The sequence below is a fragment of the Hydractinia symbiolongicarpus genome, chromosome 3 (genome assembly GCF_029227915.1).
Source record: "Hydractinia symbiolongicarpus strain clone_291-10 chromosome 3, HSymV2.1, whole genome shotgun sequence".
In the NCBI taxonomy this organism is placed as follows: domain Eukaryota; kingdom Metazoa; phylum Cnidaria; class Hydrozoa; order Anthoathecata; family Hydractiniidae; genus Hydractinia; species Hydractinia symbiolongicarpus.
In genome coordinates this window covers 24106615-24133830 of record NC_079877.1, presented here as the reverse complement: position 1 = coordinate 24133830, position 27216 = coordinate 24106615, and the positions used below count along the sequence as shown (strand labels likewise).

Sequence of the window (27216 nt, the reverse complement as noted above, 5' to 3'; positions counted from 1 at the left end):
TCTAGTAAATATGACAATATTACAAATAAAATTAATTATTTGTAAAATAGCTATAACTTGTTTATTTGTTTTTTCTCTTTGTTTACTTTGCATTTGAAAATAGGAGTGGCACTACGTAAGTGAATTTTATGTTATCAAATCCTAATTTCAAGTCACTTTATGTCTTTTTATTCCTGTATTGTATGTGGTTTCATTTTCACCGAGTTGTTTAGGTAAAGAGGGTCTCAGTGACAGATAAGTGAAGTACACAAATAAAAGCTACGCAGAGGAAGTTAAAAAAAACCTCGTTCACGAATGAAAACTAGGCGTCCTGAAGATATAATTTATGAACCCTAATACGGCTGAAATATGAATAACGACACGGATAATGCACAACCACAAATCATTTTATTGTGAATAATACAGTTTTCAACAGATATGAGATATCATGCAATCCACAAATTATGATTTCTGAAAATGTCCCAGAAATTATTCTTTAAAAATTTTTACTGATGACCAAATTAATATAAAAATTGTAAAAAAAAGTGTAATATTTTATATTATAGTATAATGACAAGTTTTACATTTTACAATAATTATACTAATTATATCTTGAAAGAATTCTTTTAAGAAAGACATGCCTTTAGATGCTGACGTTGACATTCTTCACTAATTGTAAATTATTGCATTTTCTTTGTATTATTGACACTTAATTTTAAGATGTAATGATGTAAGACACTTAATTTTAAGATGTTCCAAAAGAAAAGAATGTTTTAATTTAAATTAAATATTAATATATAAGACTCTCGGAAGCTTTTATTTAATTCCCTACAGGGTTGCATTTAAATATGTGGTTTATATATATGTTTCTCCTTTACGTCAGTCACCTTCAAAACAATCTTCCTGTTTTTAACAATAATAACAATTCAACTCATATTCTTTTAACACTTGTGAGTAGTTATGGTAGAATCAAATCTCCTTTTTAAGTGTTCGTACGCATTTTTCGTCTTCCCATTTCCATTTTCATCCTGAAAATAAATAGTTACATCATAGTTAAATTGGGTAAAGAACGCAATCAACTGGTGTGGCATCGACAATCGCATTGTATTTGTTGGTATTTGTACTCCGTGGATTGCAGTGCGGACTTTCCCAATGCTCCATGATTGCAGGAAATCAGCTGCATTAATAGCGATGGTGCCAGGAATTAGAACTGCCTTTATGGATTCCCCAGATTGAAAAAAATGCCTAAATCGATATGTTATTTTTCTATTTTTAAAGGAAAAAAAATAGTTACAAGTTTTATCTAGGTCTTGCTAAAGTAAATAATACTTAAAAAAGTGTAAGAATTAAAACAGCACATTAGAATTTATACGACCAACGATATTATCTTGAAAATGTAAACTTATTAACCCTATAATAACTGTTTATGAGGGCAATCCCAGAGAATATTGACCGACATCAAAGCATTGTCCGAGCTTGTGAGAGCGATACTTGACTAAGGAGGATGTAGAAACCATGTCTTTATAGAAACTATTCCCATATGGAACTAAAAATATATTTTTTTTTAAATTGAATATCGTGTAAACATTACAGGTTTTCAATGTAGCTACATCATAGAATTCTCTAAAAGATAAAAGTAAGTTTCACTTCTGTTTCGCGCTTCGTTTACTTCTTTCCGTGTTTATTTACATTTAATACTACCATATTTAAACTTTAAACACGGTTGCTATGGTAGCGGGCAAAACCGTGGAATATTGCCCGCTATGACGTAATTCTAAGCAATCACATTGCCCGATTTTCGGAAATATTGATGCTGCCCTTTTACCCAGGTAATAATGCTCAATAATCTCAATGCTCACTGCAACGTCTTTAATTTTTCTCTGTGGTTCCATTGACTTAAGGGTACAACAATGTTCGCAGTGAAGTTTCAATTAAGCTGCGATTACCAACATTTGTATGTAGATTCAGAAATACTCTGTGTCTATACCAAGTGCAACTAGGATAAGAAAGATATCGTTCTTTTTTATGTTTCCACAAGATTAAAAATGGACGAACAATAACAAGACTGCAGTAAAAGCTGGTATATTTTCATAATAATAATATTCGTAGTTTGTCTGTTTCTTTGTAACGCAAGGTTTGGACAAGAAATCTGACGGAGGAGATTTTTTCAAATTTTGATTCCTCTACCTGAAATCAAAGGACCAATAAAATTACTTTTTTTAAGTAGATGATTAATCAGCATTTAAAGTTTTTTGCATTTAGTGGTTAAATTTTTTATCGCTTTGGCATAAGAGATTATCAAATATTAAGTCGAAGTTCGTTTTTTATATGCGAATAAAATACCTATAAACCTTTCACTGTGAGTGTATTTCGATATATAACTAACATGGACCTTTTTAATGTGGCGCTACAATCAGTCCCAAAATTTGTGAACTCAATTAGTTTGTTTAGGGTCTTTTAGGTAATTTTTTTTGCCGACGAGTGCATTTAATATTTTTATAACCAATCAGTGAAATTTTTCTGATCTTATCATATAGACAGTGAAACAATACCGACAATATACAAATAAAAACCTTGGTCAAGAGGCAGCTTTAAATACTTCCCCTCCTGGCAACTGATTCCCCATAGCTTTAAACCTGTAATTTTAATGAACAATAAAAAAACAGGTAATTGCTTTCTTACCTAGAATCGACTCGAAGTATTTTTATTACTATAAGTGGCACTGGGCATTAGCAAAGTGCTTTAAGAACAATTTTCTAACTTGTTTTCTTTTAAATTTATAGGTCAAATAGTGTCGATGTGAACATTATTACTTCTTCTTTCACACTGACAGATTCCTGTTTCTCTGTCACCAATTAAATCCGACCTTAGGCATTTTACAATAAAATATAATAAAAAGAAAAAATAGTAGTTAATCCTTTTGAATTATTTTTAAAAACTTTATGAACCCATGACATAGATTTTAGAGAAACATCCATAATCCTGTGTTAATATTTTAATTTAGTATTGCAACGTGTAATCTTTGTAAACAATCTGTAGTTACACTACGTAAATACTTTTAAAAATGCACAAGCATTATATTTTTTATAAAAAAAACCCTAAAACAAAAGCTTAATGGGCCATAAGTTAATAAAAAAACATTGTCATCTTTGTTCTGCGGTTTTTATTTACGTCAGAAACTACTAATCTGGTTTCACCTACGCAGATAGAATAGTAAAATGGTATGCCATCTGAAAATTCGTTTTAGAATCAACGTATGGAATTATGTAAATTTTATAAAAATGAAAGAATACAACTGATATTCTTGATCTCTTACTTATCATTTATTTTTATATATTCATTGTTCATTTCCTTATAAGTCAGCTGATACCTAGATCTCAAAATTCAAATCGAAATCGTCGGAAAGACATTCTAATTATTTTTAATGTTCTTTGTCATGCAAATTCCGCCTTTTATTACCATGGTTTCATTCATCAGCACTTCTCCATAAAATCAACATTGTTTATTTAGAACATTTTTGGTTGTAAAATCCATGCCTTTCTTTGATTTATAATGTCAGAATAGCAAAAAGGTTACATTGTTTGAATATGTGGGAAGGAGGAAAATTGTTAGAAACTAGGAGCCTAATGCGTTATACAAGGAACAACACCGTAAATCACGATACTTAAAATCAATCAATTTTCCCTTTATGATGTCATTCGCAAAAATCTATAAAACCTAGCTAACTTCAGAAATCAAAATTAAAACCAAGACTTACCTTGTAGAAGAAATAATACGTAATATCGACTTCTATTACACACTATGTAAGTTCTTGTTGTGGATATATACAAACAAAATTTCTATATGCATTTAAGAATTAATAAGATTCTCAGGATATGTATGTATACATACAAATTAAATTGTTTCTAATTGGGTTTATTATACTTATATATTTATGATTTCTTTTAGAATAATGGTGAGAAACGATATCTTTCCCATCCTAGATGTTTCATGTCTGTCAGATAATTACACAGCAGCCAGTGATTGGGAAGGTGCAAAACTTCAGCATGATGTACAGGTAAACAATCTTGTTGAAGAATTATCAAATGGTTTTAGTGACTGGGGATTTCTTTACGTGAAAGGACATGGTATACCACAAAATCTCATAGATGGAACATTTAAAATGTCAGAAAAGTTCTTTAGAATGGAGAAGGAGACGAAGATGAGTTATAAAAGAGGACCTGGAATAAGTGAAGGATATGTTCCAATAAAAGGTGAAGTGTTTGATGAAATGAAACCGGAAGATATAAAGGAAGCTTTTGACTTTTTGCCTAATTCTGATGTGAGTAAAAAGTTATCACAGGAAATGCCAGAAGTTGTTACTGAATTGAGTGAGTTATTTGAACATTGTTCAACATTGCTATACAAATTACTGAGGTTGCTTGCAGTTGCTCTTGGTATAGACACAGAGACTTTTGTGAATCTACATACAAATATTGGTAATCGCAGTTTAAATGGAACGTCACTGCGCACATTGTTTTATCCACATATCAATCGACCAACAGCGGAGAATCAAAGACGTTGCGGTGAGCATACAGACTATGGTACAATAACTTTGCTTTTTCAAGATAATATCGGTGGCTTAGAGGTATGTTAACGCTTTTCTTGCCATATAAATCGTAAGAAAATTTAATTTTTTGCACACAGAAATAATACGTAATTTAACTAAATAATTGTATTGGTTTAACCTGAGTCATTGCCTTTCGTTTTTTCTGTAAACTCAAAGAATCTTTTGTTAATTTAAAGTTATCAATGTAATATTTTAGGTTTTGTCTCCGTCTGGAGAATTTGTAAAGGCTGTTCCAATTCCTGGTACCATCGTTATCAATGCAGCCGATCTCTTGCATACATGGAGCAATGGAAAATTCCGCGCAACCATTCACAGAGTACAAATACCAACAGATCCAATGCGATTGTCAATGCCACGTCAATCAATTGCGTTCTTTGCCCATCCAAATTATGATGTCACTATTAATTACCAGGACGAGAATGGAAAATCGAAGACGAGAAATGCGTATGAACATTTGAAAACAAGATTCGATTCCACCATTATTACGAACAATGTTTAAAATTACTTGTATGTAAATATTTATACACTTTCTGCTTTTACGAAATTGGTGAATGGCTAACAATAGAGACATGACTTCAGCAGAAAAATGTTAAATGTCCAATCCATAAATATTAAGATGTATCCACATTAATACTATTTCATTATTATTAAAACGAATATTTGTACAGGATAATTAATTCAAATATGCAATATATATAGTAAAGTGTAAAAAAAAATAGTTCTCCCATAGAGTCATGTTAAACAAAAATATAAAAGTTTTGATAAGGAAAATGTGTTGGGAAAAAAAAATTGATAACAATTAAAAGCATCATTATTAACTTTCTTCTTCTTTTATCTATTAATTATCAGGACCAGAATGGAAACTGGAGGACGAGAAATGCGTATGAACATTTGCAAACAAGATTCGATTCCACCATTTTTACTGACAACGTTTAAAATTACTTATAAGTAAATATTTAAATACTTTCTGCTTTTATTAACACGAAATTGGTGAATGGCTAACAATAGAGACATGACTACAACAGAAAAATGTTAAATGTCCAATCCATTAATATTAAGATGTATCCACATTAATACTATTTCATTATTATTATTATAACGAATATTTTTACAGGATAATTAATTCAAATATGCAATATATATAGTAAAGTATAAAAAAAAATTGTTCTCCCATAGAGTCATACGAATTAAAAGCATCATTATTAACTTTCTTCTTTTTTTATCTATTAATTATCAGGACCAGAATGGAAACTGGAGGACGAGAAATGCGTATGAACATTTGAAAACAAGATTCGATTCCACCATTAATACTGACAACGTTTAAAATTACTTATATGTAAATATTTAAATACTTTTTTCCTATTATTATCACTAAATTGGCTATCCGTGAGTATTAAGATGTATCTACATTTTTATTATTATTATTATAACAAATATTTACACAGGATAATTAATTAACTAAGCATTAAATTTTTTGTCACGCTAGTAGAGAGCCTCTTAAAATGTGAAGTCAGGTCACCCTAACCTTCTTTCTGAAATTTTGGATCCTAAGTTTGGCTTTTGCAAGATTTACAACAAAAAAATGACACAAAAATGTTAAAATGTCTGCATCGTGAGTAAAATGCTTGTTTGGTTAAGATGAAAGAGCATTGGGCTCAGAATAACTGAAAATGTTAAAGAAATCCCCGGAGAAACACTGGTGCCATGATTATTTAATAAAAAATTCTTGATATTTTGTTGTTGTTTACGATTTGAACTATAAGAAGGCCTATGCAAAATATAGATCTCTGCCAAACAAAGCCACAAAAAATTTTTCCTACTGCTGTTTTCCTTAATTTCGAAATTTTCAAGAATTAAATTTGGAAGAAATAATAAACAGGTCTACAATAATTGATTACATGTTAGACAGCAAGCACAATTATGAAGGACATTTCTTGGGAATGTGGTACAAACAGGTGAGAATCTTGGCTGACAGTTAACAAAATCTTTTTATTGGCGATTCGTATCACTTTACGACGTCGGGGAAGGAAACATTCAAAATAAAGTCGCAAATTATTGTTCGTTGTTGCGGTTACAAAAGGTCGGGTTTTTTTTAGCGAAAAAGATCCCGTCCTATGGTTTTGCTGGCCTTGCTTTCAGGAGATTTTGTTACATACTTTTTAATCTCGGTAATTGTGTTAAACATTTTTTTAGAAGAAAGGTGATACTTCACATAATTACGCAAGATTAAAAAAGTTGAATCAATTTTACAGTATTATTTTTCTTTTAAAATACTAAAATTGGTGGGCAGACAAAATCTTTGCAACAAAAGGGATTACGGTTTAAAAAATGCAGAATTGTCCAAGAAAGGAAATAATCAGATTCTTCTTGCTGCTTTCGCAATGGAATTAAGTGGATTTTATATTCAATTAGTATTCAATTATCTTTGATGTTCTTCGATATTTTTATTACATGCTTTCATGACACAACGTTTCTGTTTGCGTGCTCAGGTTACTTACGGAGCGATCCCATAAAGTTTGTGTAAAACATTATGACTTCGTGATGGAAACCTTAGGTGCTGCTATGCTTACGTTTAGTGTGTTAACAAAGTTGCAAGACGGACCAAAATGTGTTTGTTTTGCGTCAATTCGAGTCCCGTTATGAACACGTTACAAATGTTTAAAGTCGGTCATTTTTGTGACATGACGCAAATAAAGAAACCCACGGTCTTTTTGGCAAAACAGACATAATTTTTTTCGACAATTTTAATGAAAAAAAAACATATCTTTGTCTGCACTGTTACTATATTGTTATTTAAGCAAAGGTCTATTTTTTTAAATTAGAATACAACTTTTATTTTACTCCAAATCGTTAATAGCAACAAAACGTCACGACTTTATTATCAAAACATTTATACCATCAGTAGGCCAGGAAGTGCTTTTAACCTTCCCGGTTATTCTGGCGCCAATTCTTTTTCTACATAACTGAAGAGTCTTTACCGAATAAGTATTTTTCTCAGAAGGTAGACCTTTTGACATTTCTGACTGATTTTATTACATAAATCCTGATGAAGCTGATCTTTAGCTCCACACGTTTGGGTAGCATGATAATTAAGTCAAGTGTTACTTGACTCCTCATTAATTATGTTTGACGTAAACAAAACTGCAGTGCTTAACCAACAACAAAACTGCAGTGCTAAACTTTGACTTTTCATGTGTAAAGAAAAATTATGGTTCGCATATTTTACATATTCAATCGCGGCTGTTAAAAGCAGCGACAACTAAGTATGTAGCGATTCATAGTTTTCTCTTAAAAATTTATTTATTTTACGAATAAAACTAATGATGCTGCGGATCAATTTAGATCTCCAACAGACAACAGAAATTAAATGAAATACAATTTGTAACTGCAATCATGTCATCTTTTCGCGGGCCGGTGCGTTAATTGTTCATTGCGGACATCGCAGAAACTACACCCAGCGAATTTTTAAAACTCCTCACCTACCCTACACTATTGGCAAAACAAAACACTCGCAGCTTTTCGGCTGTGAAGCACTCAACAGGAAATGTGGTTTTGCGAAAAATTGCTATTTTCAAAACATTTATAAACGGGCTTGTAAATCGAAACCCTTAAAGTTTTAAATTTTCCATATTCAAGATTTTGCGAATCAAAAACATTTTTCCTACACTACCTTTACTTTAAACTACAAAAAATACTTTTAAGAACTTTTTTTACTTTAACTAAATCTTTAATAGGAAACAGGCAGAAAAGTTACCACAAAAGAGGTTACTAAATTGTCATCTAAATTAAATCCGTATATGTTACTAACCATGTTTATTACAGATGTTAACAAAAATGTCTTTATGGTTGTTTTTCTCGGCTTTAAAAAGTTATTTTCTTATGGCTCTGTTAAAGAAAGAGTAAATTTTATCGTTCCGTTACGATTGCATTTCCTTGATCGACGTAAACGAATCCAATTACTTAGTGTCCTGTTTGAAGATTTTTTGCCAAACATTATGACTGATTGCAATCTTGTTTTTTATACCCTTTCATACCCTTGATTTTCTGATCATACTCTTTTATCATGTATATATAAAAACCAATTACTGACATTTAAATAATGAAACAAAGTAAATTTTTCGGCAAAGAGATTTCTTCAAAACCCGTGTGCATATTAAAAACTTTCAGAGATCAAGTTACCTAGGGTTTTCCTTACATAATTCAAAGTATTGTTCCGCTCTGGGATCGATTCCAGAAAAAAATAACTGTTTAAGTAGGATATTAATTTTTTGACAAATGTGTATCTAGAACCATTTTTAATCCAACTTCTCGTGTAGACATAGAATCAGTAGTCTTCTAATTACAGCTTTCGGTGAATTCGTTGTACAAGAATGTTCGTTGCTAAAATCAAGATTGTATTCCCTGAATATAATTATCAACGAATCGTTAAATTTGCCGCCATAGTTTGCGCAAGATCGTGTTACTTTTTATGCCACTGTCCGCTTTATGGGGGATCACTTGGATGGTACCAATGTAAACATTCCTAAGGCCTTAGCAACTAGAACAAGCAGAGGGGAAATTTTTTTCAAAGATAGTAAAAATGAAATAAAAAAAGTACAGTAATCTTTTTCTATAATTACTACAATCTACAATGAGATTATAAAATACATAAATGCATCGATTTTTAATTTAAGCAGTTAGTTTTGCAAATATTTTGGTTGTTGTGCGAGATACCCTTAGGTAAACACTACATTACTATCAATATGATATTTGTTTTCCCTGATTGGAATTCCCTGTACAATACATTGAGCCAGTAAACAAAAAAAATCTATCCAGACGAAAATAAACCAGTTAATACTTTCATATGGAAGAAAATCTAGGTCATTCATATTATAGCGTTGCTTTGTTTTTATGAAACAAGCGATGGTTCTTGTAATTACTTCTTAATGTTTAAAACATCTTAAGATACTTTGAAAAGATAAAAATATTTCAATTCGAAATTCAGTAATTTTTTAAGGAGCTCTTAGTATATGCAAAATACGAAATATTTTATTTATTTCTCTCCTCTGGGCCAATATTCTTCAACGTAATCTTCGTGTTAACAATAATAAGTATATACAAGCTTACTTATACATACACCTTAATTTACTTCACACATTGTCGGTAATAATGGTGGAATCGAATCTTCTTTTCAAATGTTTATACGCATTTTTCGTCTTCGCTTTTCCATTCTCGTCCTGATAATTAATAGTGACATCATAATTAGGATGAGCAAAGAACGCAATCGACTGGCGTGGCATTGACAATCGCATTGGATCTGTTGGTATTTGTACTCTGTGGATAGTGGCGCAGAATTTTCCATTGCTCCATGTATGCAAGAGATCAGCTGCATTAATAACGATGGCACCAGGAATCAGAACAGCCTTTACAAATTCTCCAGATGGAGAAAAAACCTGAAACAACATACATATGTATTAATTTTTTTAAAGAATTGTTTCCCTGAGTTTTGAAAACAAAACACAATGATTACAGGAAATTCGCCAAAAACACAACTATAAAAATTAAAAACGCATATTACAATTTATGAAATGTAGCAAGCAATATTGACATACCTCTAAACCACCAATATTATCTTGAAAAAGTAAAGTTAATGTTCCATAATCTGTATGCTCACTGCAACGACTTTGATTTACCTCTGTTGATCCATTGATTTGAGGATAAAACAATGTTCGCAGTGAAGTTCCATTTAAACTGCGATTACCAACATTTGTATGTAGATTCACAAAAGTCTCCGTGTCTATTCCAAGTGCAACTGCAAGCAACCTCAGTAATTTGTATAGCAATGTTGAACAATGTTCAAATAACTCGCTCAATTCAGTAACAACTTCTGGCATTACCCTTGACAACTTCTTAGTGACATCAGAATTAGGCAAAAAGTCAAAAGCTTCCTTTATATCTTCCGGTTTCATTTCATCAAGCACTTCACCTTTTATGGGAACATATCTTTCACTTATTCCAGGACCTCTTTGATAACTCATCTTTGTCTCCTTCTCCTGTTTAAAAAACTTTTCCGACATTTTAAATGCACTATCAATGAGATTTTGTGGTATACCATGCCCTTTCACGTAGAGAAATCCCCAGGTACTAAAACCATTTGATAACTCTTCAACAAGATTCTTCACTTGTACATCATGCTGAAGCTTTGCACCTTCCCAATCACTGGCTGCAGTGTAATTATCTGTGAGACATGAAACATCTAGGATGGGAAAGATATCGTTCTTTACCATGATCTTAAAAAAAAAAAACTCTACTTTGAACTTTAATGTAGACTGTTTTTAAGAGAATTTTACTAAGTGTGTTTCAAGCTATTTGATTTCAACATTTTATAAAGCAACGAAAACCATAACGGCAAGTCTCAATAAATGGCAAGAACACCAACAGTATTTGGGTCAAAACACTATTTCCCTTTTAGTTCTTCGATTTTATTTTGTTTTTAACAGGTAATACATGTAATAAAACACTTTAAAAATGAAATTTGAAATTTGGAAAGCTCATTAAACTGTCATATTAAATAATTCTTTCGAAGGTTTATAGTTAAGGAATAACAACTCTTATCTCCTTATTTTCTAACTTCGTGCTAGCATTTAATTTCTTAATTCATACTTACACAGTAACTTTAAAGGAACCCTTGTATTTTTTCTTCACCACTGACTTCGACAAACAAAATATTGCTTTTGGTTTTAACTCATGCAGCAAGAAACGTTTTATAGATTCTGACAAATGACGTCATGAAAGAAAAACTGGTGGATATGAAATTAGAATCAATGCTTGTGTTAAAATGATGAGATTAACATTTTTTACAGGATGTGGTTTTGTTCTTTGTGTAACCCGCTAGTTTCTAGGTATTGCGTTTTTTTTCACATTGCCAAAATTAACATTTTTGCTGTTACAGAGTTTTGTTACAGTTTTGCTGGTTTCGTCATAAAACTGGCAAGTCCTTAGCAAAGCAGGTTTTTTTAGAATTACGTGGAATACACTAACTGAATCCACAAATTTGGATGGAATGTTTGGACAGGATAACCAGTAATTTGCTTTAAGAATAACTGGCTTCATGTTAGTGTTATTTGATGTAAAAACAACGGTGCAAAGTTGAATTTGTTTATTTAACAAACACGAAAATTAAATTTAGAATCAATATTTGTGAGTAAAATATGTCTGCGTTTGAAAAACGTTACAATGTCTTAACATTGCTGCAAAGCTACAACAACATCGTTATAACAAGCTACGTGTATTTTTAGGACCAAAGAACTCTCTTCTTATTTTGACCACAAGATAATAAGAAAATTCAGATGTGCAAAACAGGTAAGTAGGAGAAAAGGTACAAAAGTAGCATCGAATTAGACTATTATATATTAAATTATATGATTGTGTAAATATGCCACACATGGTTGATACAAGAACCAAAAGGGTAAGTATTTATAATGGAGCAAGTTCCCGGAAATATATTTATTTGAATCTGTTTATTGATTTTCCACAAATTTAGTGTTAAATGACTCTATGGAGGAAATGAATGTTCCATTGTCTTTCTTGATATGATTACATATACGTGACTCTCGTAAGCAAATCCAATTACCTGGTGTCCTGTTCAAATGTTTGTGCCAAACTTCTGATGCTTGAACCTTGTCTTTTAGATGTTATCAAGCGTGCATTTGGTTAATGACAAAAAGAAAGGGTCAAACGTCAGAACTTTCTCATTATGTTTAAAATTCACAATGCACAATGCCTTTTTCAACTTTATTTAGAGGTAGGCGAGACTTTCCACTTTTTTGCAACATCCTAACGTACTTAATGCTTATCAAAGCTTAGACTCCTGCGCACGTCTATTTGCGAACCACCTATGTGTCAGCATAACTCCAACAATTAAAAACCAACATGAAAGGAAATTAAATTCTATATACAATAATTTCTGATTTCGTCAACGTGGCGATAGCACATGGCCATTAGTGGCGCCGACAGATTATCGACTTAAAGCTATGGATATTTCAGGGTTTTGGAAAACTTCTTCTGTGAGGACGCGGTTGTGCTTTGGAGTGCAAAGGTGAAAAGTAAAGATAAAATCTATGATCTATGATTTATACAAGTTATAGATATTTTTAATGAGCAAGTATATAAAGTCAATGAGAACCGATCTTGTTTACAGTACTCTAAAAAAATGAACGAAAAGACAAAAATTTAAAAACGCAAATTATTTTTTGTCCATATTTTTTTCGGAGATTTATAACTTGGCAAGTTTACCAGGCGACAAAACAAATATGACGATCTTCTGCCGTGTCTATCATACGAAATAAATTCATATATATATATATATATATATTTTTGATTAGCATTAGCAAGGGTATCAGCACTGTTTCAATTCAAATAATTTTACGGATAATATTAATTTCACCCATATACACGGTTTCATTGTCTTGTTTACTACAGTAAGCATGTCTTCATGAGACAAAATAAATGGAAGTATAAGAAGTCTTATTGAGAAAGTCCTATAAGTTTCTTTATAGAAAAATAAATAATTTTTTTAGATAATATTTTAATTTATTTTAAAGTATACGATCAGCTAAGTAATTGTTAGTAGGAGAAGCATCTCTGACATTGTATTTCAATATTAATGAAGCCTACACCCTGTGTCATCGTTTTCCTCAAATTCATTTGTTATTAATTTAATTAAGTGCTTTGCTGAATACTTGTGGCACTTAAAAATTACTTTCTGGATGTTGGATAAAAAAACGAATTAAGTTAAAAAAACATTGGGTTACAGAGTAACACACTTAACAATGTATATATTTCATAATGATGCTAAAGCTGCGTACGTACAGAAGGCCACTTTGGCCTATCTCGAACTATAAAAATACTGTCATGGATTTGTGACCCATAAAACGTAAAACAACATATGTTTTGGCTAACTAGGTAATTTTAACCTTTAAATGCACGCTGTTCTGCAAGCCTGAATTACCTGCATGTACTCCCTTTACAAGTGAATTTTTGAAGATGAGTATCCTAAAAAAAGGTTGCGATTAACGTTGACAAAATCAATTACTGGATACGTTAGAGGACCAATAAACCTACTATAATCCAAGTTACTTTAATTACTTCAACAGGTTGGTGCACGGAAACAGAAACGACGTGTCATTAAAGGAAGTAATAGAGTTAACATTGAAACACGTCAAAGATAATTGGTACTAATTAAATTTCGAAAACACTGAAACAAGCACCGTAATTGTATGAAATTCACATTTACATTACAACCTCCGCAGATAAAGATTTGGTTCTCCTTATCTTATTTCCAAACGCCTTTGTGTTTTAAAGCCCTCTTTACTTCTGTCAATCAATTTTTTATCATTTCAAAAGGAACACATTTTCTGTATCTTTCCTTATAATGTGAAATTTTAGAACCATCTAGTGTTTCATATTTTTACATTTCACCTATTTTGATTAAACTGTGTAACAAATTCCCTTTAAATTATGTCCTGCAAAACCAAAAAGAATATTTTTATACTAAAAACGACTTTTAAATGGCATACATAACAAAAACAACAACTAATGAAGTTGAACTTTATTATAACGTTAGTTATAGCTCAAATCGTAATTAATAACAAAATGTCAAGAGTTAGCTGTCAAAATATTCACATTCCCTGTCACCAATGAAATTATTTTAATCTTTCCGATAATTCCAGCGTCAACGGTCTTTTCACATATCTTAAGAGCCTTTACCAAACATGCATTTTTCCTATGAAAGATACCTTTTAACATCTTTGAGCAATTACTTAATTAAATTTTGCTAAACTTTGGCTCCGGAAAAGAACGAAGCATGTTTGGACAGGATACCTGATAATTGAGTCAAATAATACCTGACTTCTCCTTTTTGAGCGTAAAAAGAAAATTCAGTGCAAAATTGACAGTTGTTTTTATTAACATATAATCAATTGGACTCTGACTTCACATTTGTATGCAAAAATAAAGGTGTGCACAATTTAAATATTCAATCACGAAAATGGTTACAGTTAACCTAACCAAAAATTTACTTAGCTACTTACTATCTTTATTAGACAATTTGTTTATATAAAATGATGCAAACACAGCACATAGCAGTACAAAATTGATACGAAACAGATTTTCAAAAAATGTTGTGACTCTGTTAAAAAAGTAGTCATTGTCATATTCCATTTTGATTACAATAAAAGCGAACTCAATTATATGTTATCCAGCTTTGGACTGATTGTAATCATGGCTATAAACACTTGGTTTGTCAACAAGTAAGATTGGAAGTTGAACGTGGGCCAAACGTCATTCTATCTTTTCTCTGAGATTTTAGTATTTTCATTTTTCTCGTCAACCTCGGAAAACTGCTTAAACGTGCGAGGGTGTCATGTCTCTTACAATTCCATTCTCTATTAAACTTAATAATAATTCAAACAAAATTATGAATTATTTTGATGAACCCGAATCCGGTTGAAATAGGATAGAACTTTTAGAAGCTTTTACTTCATTTGCTTCAGTCTGTTAAAAAATATATATTGGTGGTTACATTTGAATATGAAATATTATATGTATGTCTCTCCTCTTAGTCACTCTCAAACCAATCTTTGTGTTAATGACAATCATAAAAATCCATAATAAAAATCCACCGCGTTTCAGCTGTTGTATAGATGTTAAACTAAGGTTGTCTACGTTTACTGTTCCAATTAATCTTTTTCTTTTTACAAGAAAGCGTTATTAGAAATTGTATGGTTTATTTGGATTATACACAAGGCTAGCAAGAGCTGTATCTCCTCTGCGTGTAATTGGAATATGAAAGATTGTCTTATTAGTAATAGAAATGTTGTTTACTCGGAATAAATTCAGGTAATTTGCATCGAAATACGTTATAAGCCAGACTGATCCAATTAAGGAAGGCTGATCAAATCGTGTAAAAATCATTACGCACACTATGCCTCTGGAAACGAGACACTTATTTACATCGCTTTTGTTCTTAAACAATCCGCATCTGCAGTGATTCCAGAAGTTCCACAAAAACTGTTGGACAGGAGACGAGGAAATTGGGGTTGTTAAATAGTCACGTCGATGCAATCGCATTAAAATACCGACAGTAAATCAATTAGGTAATAAAATCAAGAAAAAACATATTTTTTTTACACTGAACTCGTGTAAAACTTGTGAATAGCTTTTTTGAGAAACTGCGGTAAATTGTGTTAACAATATAGTTACTAGTATGTTTGCGCAAACCAAAAATCTAAAATATGCTGATTATGTTGACATTAGGTATACATTCTTCTGTTTTACTCGCTGTGGTAAAGACACTGGCTAAACACCCTAGGCTGTGGACTGAAACACAGGCCTTATGAGTAAGTAGCTAACGCCGTAAGGCCATGCAACAAAATACATAGTATGTGCGAATGAAATAACTATCAAATTTTTACTGCAAGTGTATTTTTAAATACAACGAACATGGACCTTTCTAATGTGGCTACATGACCAATTAGTCACAAAAGGTGTGGAATCAATTAGTCTTTCTACACCCAGTAAAAGTTAAACCACGCATTCAGTCGGAGATATTGAAAGCTTTTCTCATGGAAAACGTTTTATTGACTCATCAAGTAGAAAACAATGTCGCTGACGAGTAAATTTAGTACTTCGATAACCAATCAATGAAATTTACTGATCTTATCACATGGACATTGACACAAAATAGACATAAACCTTTGTCAAAAGACAGCTTTTAATATTTTTCCTTCTGGCAACTAATTCCTACAAAGCGAATTGCTAAAGTCAAGCCCTCTGCGGTGTACAGCTTGTAACAACAGGTACAAGGTTGTCTGAAAAATAGTTTATTACAAAACTTGGCTATCAATCAATTAAAAGAATTTATCATTGATTTTTTTGTGTACTAAAAAACTAGTTATTACTCTACTTTTTACGCATAAACAACAATAGGCGACAGATATGCTTTAGCCTACCTTTTTACCCAAATAAGTCACTTCTCAAAATACCAAGTTTTTTGAATAAGAAAAATTACACAAAAGAAAAAATTAATCACCCTGCCAAAATGGACGGGAGCGTCAATAAAAATTAAGGTATAGGAAAAGAAAAAATGAAGGACAAAATCTTTTCTATAGTTTTAGCAATATGAAACATTCATTATTGCCATACTGTTTTCTATTTGCAATGTTAATCAGTATCAATTATGTTTGACGCGTGCCAATGTGAACTTTATTACTTCCTGTCATGACACATTCCCTTTTCTCTGTCACTAATTAACTTCCACTTTAGGCATTTTACAATAAAATATAATAAAAAGAAAAAAAAGTAGTTAATCATTTTGAATTATTTTTAAAAACTTTATGAAACCATGACATGGATTTTAGAGAAACATCCATAATCCTGTGTTAATATTTTAATTTAGTATGTTTGTACTGCGGTTTTATTTACGTCAGAAACTAATCTGATTCCACATACGCAGATAGAATAGTAAAATGGCATGCCATCTGAAAATTCGTTTTAGAATCAACGTAATGAATTATGTAAATTTCATAAAAATGAAAGAATACAACTGATATTCTTGATCTCTCCTTATTACTTATCATTTATTTTTATATATTTATTGTTCATTTCCTTATAAGTCAGCTGATTCCAAGATCTCTTGTTACCAAATAAAAATCGTCGGAAAGACATTCCAATTATTTTTTTATGTTCTTCGTCATGCAATTTCCGCCTTTTATTACCATGATTTCATTCATCAGCACTTCTCCATAAAATCAACATTGTTTATTTAGAACATTTTTCGTTGTAAAGTCCATGCCTTTCTTTGATTTATAATGTCAAAATAGCAAAAAGGTTACATTGTTTGAATATGTGGGAAGGAGGAAAAGTGTTAGAAACTAGGAACCTAATGCGTTATACAAGGAACAACACCGTAAATCACGATACTTAAAATCAATCAATTTTCCTTTTATGACGTCATTCGCAAAAATCTATAAAACCTGGCTAACTTCAGAAATCAAAATTAAAACCAAGACTTACCTTGTAGAAGAAATAATACGTAATATCGACTTCTATTACACACTATGTAAGTTCTTGTTGTGGATATATACAAACAAAATTTCTATATGCATTTAAGAATTGATAGGATTATCAGAATATGTATGTAAACATACAAATCAAATTGTTTCTAATTGGGTTTATTATACTTATATATTTATGATTTCTTTTAGAATTATGGTGAGAAACGATATCTTTCCCATCCTAGATGTTTCATGTCTGTCAGATAATTACACAGCAGCCAGTGATTGGGAAGGTGCAAAACTTCAGCATGATGTACAGGTAAACAATCTTGTTGAAGAATTATCAAATGGTTTTAGTGACTGGGGATTTCTTTACGTGAAAGGGCATGGTATACCACAAAATCTCATAGATGGCGCATTTAAAATGTCAGAAAAGTTTTTTAAACAGGAGAAGGAGACAAAGATGAGTTATAAAAGAGGACCTGGAATAAGTGAAGGATATGTTCCAATAAAAGGTGAAGTGTTTGATGAAATGAAACCTGAAGATATAAAGGAAGCTTTTGACTTTTTGCCTAAATCTGATGTGAGTAAAAAGTTATCACAGGAAATGCCAGAAGTTGTTACTGAATTGAGTGAGTTATTTGAACATTGTTCAACATTGCTATACAAATTACTGAGGTTGCTTGCAGTTGCTCTTGGTATAGACACAGAGACTTTTGTGAATCTACATACAAATATTGGTAATCGCAGTTTAAATGGAACGTCTCTGCGCACGTTGTTTTATCCACATATCAATCGACCAACAGGGGAGAATCAAAGACGTTGCGGTGAGCATACAGACTATGGTACAATAACTTTGCTTTTTCAAGATAATATCGGTGGCTTAGAGGTATGTTAACGCTTTTCTTGCCATATTAATCGTAGGAAAATTAAATTTTTTACACACAGAAATAATACGTAATTTAACTAAATATTTGTATTGGCTTAACCTGAGTCATTGCCTTTCGTTTTTTCTGTAAACTCAAAGATTCTTTTGTTAATTCAAAGTTATCAATGTAATATTTTAGGTTTTGTCTCCGTCTGGAGAATTTGTAAAGGCTGTTCCAATTCCTGGTACCATCGTTATCAATGCAGCCGATCTCTTGCATACATGGAGCAATGGAAAATTCCGCGCAACCATTCACAGAGTACAAATACCAACAGATCCAATGCGATTGTCAATGCCACGTCAATCAATTGCGTTCTTTGCCCATCCAAATTATGATGTCACTATTAATTATCAGGACGAAAATGGAAAATCGAAGACGAGAAATGCGTATGAACATTTGAAAACAAGATTCGATTCCACCATTTTTACTGACAATGTTTAAAATTACTTATATGTAAATATTTAAATACTTTCTGCTTTTATTAACACGAAATTGGTGAATGCCTAACAATAGAGACATGACTACAGCAGAAAAATGTTAAATGTCCAATCCATAAATATTAAGATGTATCCACATTAATACTATTTCATTATTATTATTAAAACGAATATTTGTACAGGATAATTAATTCAAATATGCAATATATATAGTAAAGTATAAAAAAAATTGTTCTCCCATTGAGTCATGTTAAACAAAAATCTAAAAGTTTTAATAAGGAAAATGTGTTGGGCAAAAAAAATTGAAAGCATCATTATTAACTTTTTTCTTCTTTTATCTATGCGAGTAAAGATAGAGTTGGGATAAAGAATGAAGGAAGCATTGGTAATTTTAAATATACTATGTGCCAAAATATATTGAAAATTAAGCGAAATTCTCAGGGGCTCTCACATAAGTAGGTATGTTGTTAAAACAATTGACACCATGGAAAAAGGATCTTTTTCTTGGAAATTTCCAATTTTACCTTAGGTAGACGTAAGAGCGTTTTTTATTTCTAGTATTGTTTAACATGATATCAAAATAATTCTTTAAATGCTCACGCACGCCTCCAGTAATACATTTTAACACATGTTGACAAATACGTTTTCACATAACATCAGCAATCTTTTGGTAAAGCAATATAGTCGAGTTGAGTATAACCTTACTGGGAGTTGATAAATTTGATATTTCGATATATAACTAACATGGACCTTTTTAATGTGGCGCTACAATCAGTCACAAAATTTGTGAACTCAATTAGTTTGTTTAGGGTCTTTTAGGTAATTTTTTTTGCCGACGAGTGCATTTAATATTTTTATAACCAATCAGTGAAATTTTTCTGATCTTATCATATAGACAGTGAAACAATACAGACAAACACAAATATAAACCTTAGTCAAGAGGCAGCTTTAAATACTTCCCCTCCTGGCAACTGATTCCCCATAGCTTTAAATCTGTAATTTTAATGAACAATAAGAAACCAGGTAATTGCTTTCTTACCTAGAATCGACTCGAAGTATTGTTAATACTATAAGTGGCACTGGGCACTAGCAAAGTGCTTTAACAACAATTTTCTAACTTCTTTTCTTTTAAATTTATAGGCCAAATAAATTTATTGGTTGGTTTCTCAAAACTAATTAACACGTGTTATGAACATTTTCTTGGAACGTTTACTGTGGCTAATCTTCTTTATATCTATATTAGATTGGGGAAATGTTTCATAATAAAAAAGCTAAATTATTGACTTTAAATGAGAGGACAAATGATAAAAGAAAGTGATAGCCTCTCTATGCAGCGCACGGCTAAATGCTTGCAATTTTCGAAGGTTTCTCAATTTACCCCTACAAGCCGAGTTTCTGAAGTCCAGAACTCTGCGGCATATAACTTGTAACAACAGATACCATTTTTCCGAAAAATATTTTATTACAAAACTTGGTTTTTTTGTGTGCAATAAACTAGTTATTACCGTACTTTTAAGCATAAATAATAGGCGAAAGATTTGCTTTAGCCTACCCCCACTCGGACTTTCGCCAAGATGCGGTCCAAATAAGTCCCCTCTCAAAACACCTAATTCTTTGAAATAAGAAAAATTACAAGAAAGAAAGAATTAATCATCGCAGCCAAAATAGACGGGAGCCTCAGAAAACATTGATAAATTAGAAAAGAAAAAAATGAAGGACAAAATCTTTTCTATAGTTCTCGTAATATAAACCATTCATTATTGTCATACTGTTTTCTATTTGCAATGTTAATCAGTATCAATTAGGTTTGACGCGTGCCAATGTGAACTTTATTACTTCCTGTCATGACACATTCCCTTTTCTCTGTCACTAATTAACTTCCACTTTAGGCATTTTACAATAAAATATAATAAAAAGAAAAAATAGTAGTTAATCATTTTGAATTATTTTTAAAAACTTTATGAAATCATGACATAGATTTTAGAGAAACATCCTGTGTTAATATTTTAATTTAGTATTGCAATGTGTAATCTTTGTAAACTATCTGTAGTTACACTACGTAAATACTTTTCAAAATGCACAAGCATATAAAAAAAAGCCTAAAACAAACGCTTAATAGGCCATAAGTTAATAAAGAAACATTGTCATCTTTGTACTGCGGTTTTATTTACGTCAGAAACTACTAATCTGATTCCACATACGCAGATAGAATAGTAAAATGGCATGCCATCTGAAAATTCGTTTTAGAATCAACGTAATGAATTATGTAAATTTTATAAAAATGAAAGAATACAACTGATATTCTTGATCTCTCCTTATTACTTATCGTTTATTTTTATATATATATTGTTTATTTCCTTACGAGATCTCTCGTTAACAAATCAAAATTGTCGGAAAAACATTCCAATTATTTTTTTATGTTCTTCGTCATGCAATTTCCGCCTTTTATTACCATGGTTTCATTCATCAGCACTTCTCCATAAAATCAACATTGTTTATTTAGAACATTTTTCGTTGTAAAATCCATGCCTTTCTTTGATTTATAATGTCAAAATAGCAAAAAGGTTACATTGTTTGAATATGTGGGAAGGAGGAAAAGTGTTAGAAACTAGGAACCTAATGCGTTATACAAGGAACAACACCGTAAATCACGATACTTAAAATCAATCAATTTTCCTTTTATGACGTCATTCGCAAAAATCTATAAAACCTGGCTAACTTCAGAAATCAAAATTAAAACCAAGACTTACCTTGTAGAAGAAATAATACGTAATATCGACTTCTATTTCACACTATGTAAGTTCTTATTGTGGATATATACAAACAAAATTTCTATATGCATTTAAGAATTAATAGGATTATCAGGATATGTATGTATACATACAAACCAAATTGTTTCTAATTGGGTTTATTATACTTATATATTTATGATTTCTTTTAGAATTATGGTGAGAAACGATATCTTTCCCATCCTAGATGTTTCATGTCTGTCAGATAATTACACAGCAGTCAGTGATTGGGAAGGTGCAAAACTTCAGCATGATGTACAGGTAAACAATCTTGTTGAAGAATTATCAAATGGTTTTAGTGACTGGGGATTTCTTTACGTGAAAGGACATGGTATACCACAAAATCTCATAGATGGCGCATTTAAAATGTCAGAAAAGTTTTTTAAACAGGAGAAGGAGACGAAGATGAGTTATAAAAGAGGACCTGGAATAAGTGAAGGATATGTTCCAATAAAAGGTGAAGTGTTTGATGAAATGAAACCTGAAGATATAAAGGAAGCTTTTGACTTTTTGCCTAATTCTGATGTGAGTAAAAAGTTATCACAGGAAATGCCAGAAGTTGTTACTGAATTGAATGAGTTATTTGAACATTGTTCAACATTGCTATACAAATTACTGAGGTTGCTTGCAGTTGCTCTTGGTATAGACACAGAGACTTTTGTGAATCTACATACAAATATTGGTAATCGCAGTTTAAATGGAACGTCACTGCGCACATTGTTTTATCCACATATCAATCGACCAACAGCGGAGAATCAAAGACGTTGCGGTGAGCATACAGACTATGGTACAATAACTTTGCTTTTTCAAGATAATATCGGTGGCTTAGAGGTATGTTAACGCTTTTCTTGCCATATAAATCGTAAAAAACTTCAATTTTTTGCACACAGAAATAATGCGTAATTTAACTAAATAATTGTATTGGTTTAACCTGAGTCATTGCCTTTCGTTTTTTCTGTAAACTCAAAGAATCTTTTGTTAATTTAAAGTTATCAATGTAATATTTTAGGTTTTGTCTCCGTCTGGAAAATTTGTAAAGGCTGTTCCAATTCCTGGTACCATCGTTGTCAATGCAGCCGATCTCTTGCATACATGGAGCAATGGAAAATTCCGCGCAACCATTCACAGAGTACAAATACCAACAGATCCAATGCGATTGTCAATGCCACGTCAATCAATTGCGTTCTTTGCCCATCCAAATTATGATGTCACTATTAATTATCAGGACGAAAATGGAAAATCGAAGACGAGAAATGCGTATGAACATTTGAAAAAAAGATTCGATTCCACCATTCTTACTGACAATGTTTAAAATTACTTATATGTAAATATTTAATTACTTTCTGCTTTTATTAACACGAAATTGGTGAATGCCTAACAATAGAGACATCACTGCAGCAGAAAAATGTTTAATGTCCAATCCATTAATATTAAGATGTATCCACATTAATACTATTTCATTATTATTATTTTAACGAATATTTGTACAGGATATTTAATTCAAATATGCAATATATATAGTAAAGTATAAAAAAAAATTGTTCTCCCATTGAGTCATGTTAAACAAAAATCTAAAAGTTTTGATAAAGAAAATGTGTTTGGCAAAAAAAATTGATAACAAATTTTTTTTTATCTATGCGAGTAAAGATGGAGTTGGGATAAAGAATGAAGGAAGCATTGGTAATATTAAGTATACTATGTGCCAATTAATTTGAAAATTAAGCAAAATTCTGAGGAGCTCTCACATAAGTAGGTAGTTTGTTAAAAATTTGACACCATGGAAAAAGGATCTTTTTCTTGGAAATTTCCAATTTTACCTTAGGTAGACGTATGAGCGTTGTTTATTTCTAGTATTGTTTAAAATAATATCGAAATAATTCTTTAAATGCTCACGCACGCCTCCAGTAATACATTTGAACACATGTTGACAAATACGTTTTCGCATAAGATCAGCAATCTTTTGGTAAAGCAATATAGTCGAGTTGAGTATTACCTTACCTGGACTTGATAAATCTAATATTCAACAAGAATGGGGCTTTCTAATAAATTTTATAATTATATTCTCCGTTTATCCTCGCTTGTTTCCTTTTTATTAGGTCTGTGTGTCCAAATATAAAAGGGTGGAATATTTATAAATCATATATCACTTACATAATTGTATCTTGTACTTTGCATTCAGATATGACCACATAATTTTTCTAAGACGAAGGATAGCGACTTTAAATTGAATTTAAATTTGTAAGAAAGAAACTGGGTAAACTTTGTTTTACAGAAAGATTAATGTACGGCAATCATTAAATATAATGTGATATAATGTGTTATTAACTGACAAGTATTTTTAACCGGTTCGTACAGAAAATCTGCAGCGTAACTGATCTGTAAGGAACTTAATTAACTTAATAACAGAAAAATATGAGGAAAAAATGTTTGATGACTTGGAGCATAATTAACATAGGAATGCGATGTCAGCATTACTTATCCTATTAAGTAACTCTGCGTTAATCGCGTAATGGAAAACAGGATTTCATTCTTTTTTTGAAGACTTTCGTTTGGGTTAGGTTGAAAGTGCAATGCAAAGGTATGCAAAATTAGGATTGAAGTAAGTAGTCACGTTTGATCCTGTATTTGTTATAAAGCCAAAAAATATAATAACATCTTTAAGTTTTTGTCTTTTCGTTGATTATTTTCTTCCAGGTTACTGCAATAAAAGTCGGTGCCTTAATAATTCCCTTCTTAAAAGTATTTACAGTGCAAGCTTTTTTGTGTGTAAATATTTTTATCTAATGTTGAACTTTGATGACATAATAAAATGTACACAAGGCATGTTAATGAACTACCTTTAACCCTTGGACTCTAAAGCATTCACAAAAAACAGATTTTGACCACCTGCTGTCGCTGCGTTGACGAACACTACCAGATAGGAAGTTTAATTTTCTCTTATTGAACCTGTAATTAGATATGTCAATGTTGAGTATGAGTAATAAATTATTTTTCGGTATTTTGGTGTTGTTGTGTCGCCGTAGATGTTCTTTGGAGTCTAACGTTTGATGAGCAGGGAGAATAACTGTATCACGGATATTCCAGAAAATGTACCACCAAAACAAAAGGGTACAGGTGCAAAGTGCAATGCAAAGGTATACAAAATCAGGATTGAAATAAGAGGTGACGTTTGACCCTCAAGTTCTTGTAAAGCAAAAAACGCTTGATAACATCTAAAAGGTTGGATTGTAATCATTAGAAATTGGACATAAACTTTTGTACAGGACACCAGATAAATGAGGCCGTTTAACTTGGTCTCGTACGTTCAATGTCACTAAAAAGGACTTTCAAAGCAATTTCCTGAATAGAGTCATTTAACACAAAATATGTGGAAAATTAATGAAATGATTTCCGGACTTCTGTTATATATTAAGTCTTTTGTTACTAATATGTGTCACGTGTGTAATATTTATATATGCAATCAAATATTCAACATGGAAGCATAGTTTTATGTTAAATCTTAATTAATTCCTTTCTTGTCACCTGATCCGCACATTTAAGATTTCTTTACTTCCTGTCGAGTCTTACAGATTTTTACTACTTCAATAAGGGTAGGGGTTGTTGGATACTACTGAATAGACTACTGAATTCAAAGTCATTTTATATAAAAGCATAATTTTAATGAAGTCGATGTGATTACAAATGTAGTCATAGCTGTACGAACATTTCTTGACTTAACGATAAAAATAAAAAAGGGACGGTTTTCCCAAAAATATCAATGCTTATATGTATTAGACTTTGTGAATGTTTAGAATATAACATTTAGAGATGATTGAGATAGTGTGAACAATGCAATGACGTCATTGGGATTTGAAATGATGTAAACAGGCTGGAGTGATATTTCCATTACATCTAGTCTGTATCCTTCGTACCCATATATCTCCCTAGCAAAACTTTGATAACCACGTGGGAACTAACATACATGTAATAAATATTTGTATATCCAATACAACATCTGAGAGAACACTTCTATAAAAGCCAGCTTTTTGTAAAACCCCTAAAAAATACCCTGTTCGAAGAATACAAAAAGCTATAAAGAAATTCACATTTTCTTTTTCATTGAAAGTTCCAATAAGACTAAGGAAGCAAAACCGCCCATTGCCAGGGCTATTTCGTCTCGCAACCGTTATAAAAAAGAGAAGAAGAGCCTGGGGGTCGAGGTTGTGTGAAAGCGAGACAATGAGATCTAAAAAGTAGTTTTTAGAAATTGATTTGACTTATACTTCTTTAGTGTAGAGCTTCAAACGCTGATCAAGAAAAGTATAAGATCATGTGTTTTTGATGAACGGTTGAAGAGATATTAAGGATTAAGTGTCCTGTCTGTGACGAAACGGGTTGGTTGATCCAGCTTCAAATAATTAGTTCCACTTTGATCCAGGTGGTCCCTACTTACCCGCATAACACATTGCGACTGTTTTTTCCAAACTTCCAGGTGCAATGCAATGGCTTTTTTAATGTAATTTGTCGTTAAGCAATGAACATATAGTTTCTCGTTAATTTTTAAGGGATAAAAGCGCACATTTACATTACCCTGTACAAACAGACAGAGTAATCATATTACTATATTAGACTAGTCGTTCGCCCGTGGAAAAATCCACTTTGTTTATATATCGCGTTTGTGTTTTCGTAGCACCACGCCTTATTTGCGCGCATACTGACGGAATACGGATACTATTAATATAGAAATTAAGCGGCTTTACACGTGCAGGAGTGGACACATACTGATTACTAAAAACATAAGTTTTTGTTGATTTTGATGTTCAAAATTCGTATTTTCCGATGTAAAGGTTCAGCACGATACCTACACACAATATAACACAAACAAACATCAACAAGTAACAAGTAACCAGCGAGTAAGATATTAGCCCTATTTTAGTGAAACATTTGGGCGTTTTTTGTGGTGGCAATTTTATTACCCTTTATTGAATGCAGGACAAACGCTTTGACTATAAAAATCGACATAATAGCTAAGCAAATATTAATTAAGCTTGATTTTTTAACTCGTGTTTTTAAGTAAATAATACCGCGTTCCAGTAATGAAAAGAGATCTGCTATTCTTAGTAGTTAATAACTTTCCAAATGTTTTATGTATATTAGTGAACCACATACATTAGATAAAAATATATTACGATATTCTGTTCAAGGTAATCTTTAATTTATTTAATAGTTTGCTTGATGTTATAATTTTAGACTTGTGGCAGCCATCTTGACATTTATGTTTATTGATAAATGACTAAAAGTACTGCTCTGCTACTGAACTGAATTGGTTCGTGGTATTAACTTGTCGTGCTTAATGGAACCTACTACAATAGAAACCAGTAGACATAAGACACGTAGGGAGTAAGTATACTTCTGGTGGAAAGTTAAAAAGATATAGAAATTACTGGTACAAAATTGCGG

The 27216-nt window shown here is 31.5% G+C and overlaps 4 protein-coding genes across 6 annotated transcripts; 3 read left to right on the top strand and 1 right to left on the bottom strand.

The window, feature by feature from the left end:
- The first annotated feature begins 1568 nt into the window (after positions 1–1568).
- On the top strand, positions 1569–6361 carry LOC130636361 (uncharacterized). 3 transcript variants are annotated; one of them, XM_057446053.1, is made up of 3 exons: positions 1569–1615; positions 3928–4562; positions 4785–6361. In XM_057446053.1, exons 2-3 carry the CDS (start codon positions 3932–3934, stop codon positions 4979–4981), a joined length of 828 nt encoding a protein of 275 aa, XP_057302036.1. In that variant the 5' UTR covers positions 1569–1615; positions 3928–3931; the 3' UTR covers positions 4982–6361. The 3 variants fall into 3 exon arrangements, with proteins under 3 accessions (XP_057302036.1, XP_057302033.1, XP_057302035.1); XM_057446050.1 differs by having other exon boundaries at positions 3928–4606; positions 4785–6358; XM_057446052.1 differs by lacking the exon at positions 1569–1615 and adding an exon at positions 3406–3782 and having other exon boundaries at positions 3928–4606; positions 4785–6358.
- Positions 6362–10120: 3759 nt separating this feature from the next.
- LOC130636973 (uncharacterized) lies at positions 10121–10854 on the bottom strand. The gene has a single exon (XM_057446827.1). The coding sequence runs from the start codon at positions 10852–10854 to the stop codon at positions 10129–10131; it is 726 nt and encodes a 241-aa protein (XP_057302810.1). The 3' UTR covers positions 10121–10128.
- A 6982-nt stretch (positions 10855–17836) lies between these two features.
- LOC130635462 (uncharacterized) lies at positions 17837–19123 on the top strand. The gene is made up of 2 exons (XM_057444795.1): positions 17837–18511; positions 18690–19123. The coding sequence occupies exons 1-2, from the start codon at positions 17837–17839 to the stop codon at positions 18990–18992; spliced, it is 978 nt and encodes a 325-aa protein (XP_057300778.1). The 3' UTR covers positions 18993–19123.
- Positions 19124–21206: 2083 nt separating this feature from the next.
- LOC130636972 (uncharacterized) lies at positions 21207–23189 on the top strand. Its single transcript, XM_057446826.1, has 4 exons — positions 21207–21254; positions 21845–21858; positions 21930–22608; positions 22787–23189. Exons 1-4 carry the CDS (start codon positions 21207–21209, stop codon positions 23087–23089), a joined length of 1044 nt encoding a protein of 347 aa, XP_057302809.1. The 3' UTR covers positions 23090–23189.
- The last annotated feature ends 4027 nt before the right edge of the window (positions 23190–27216 follow it).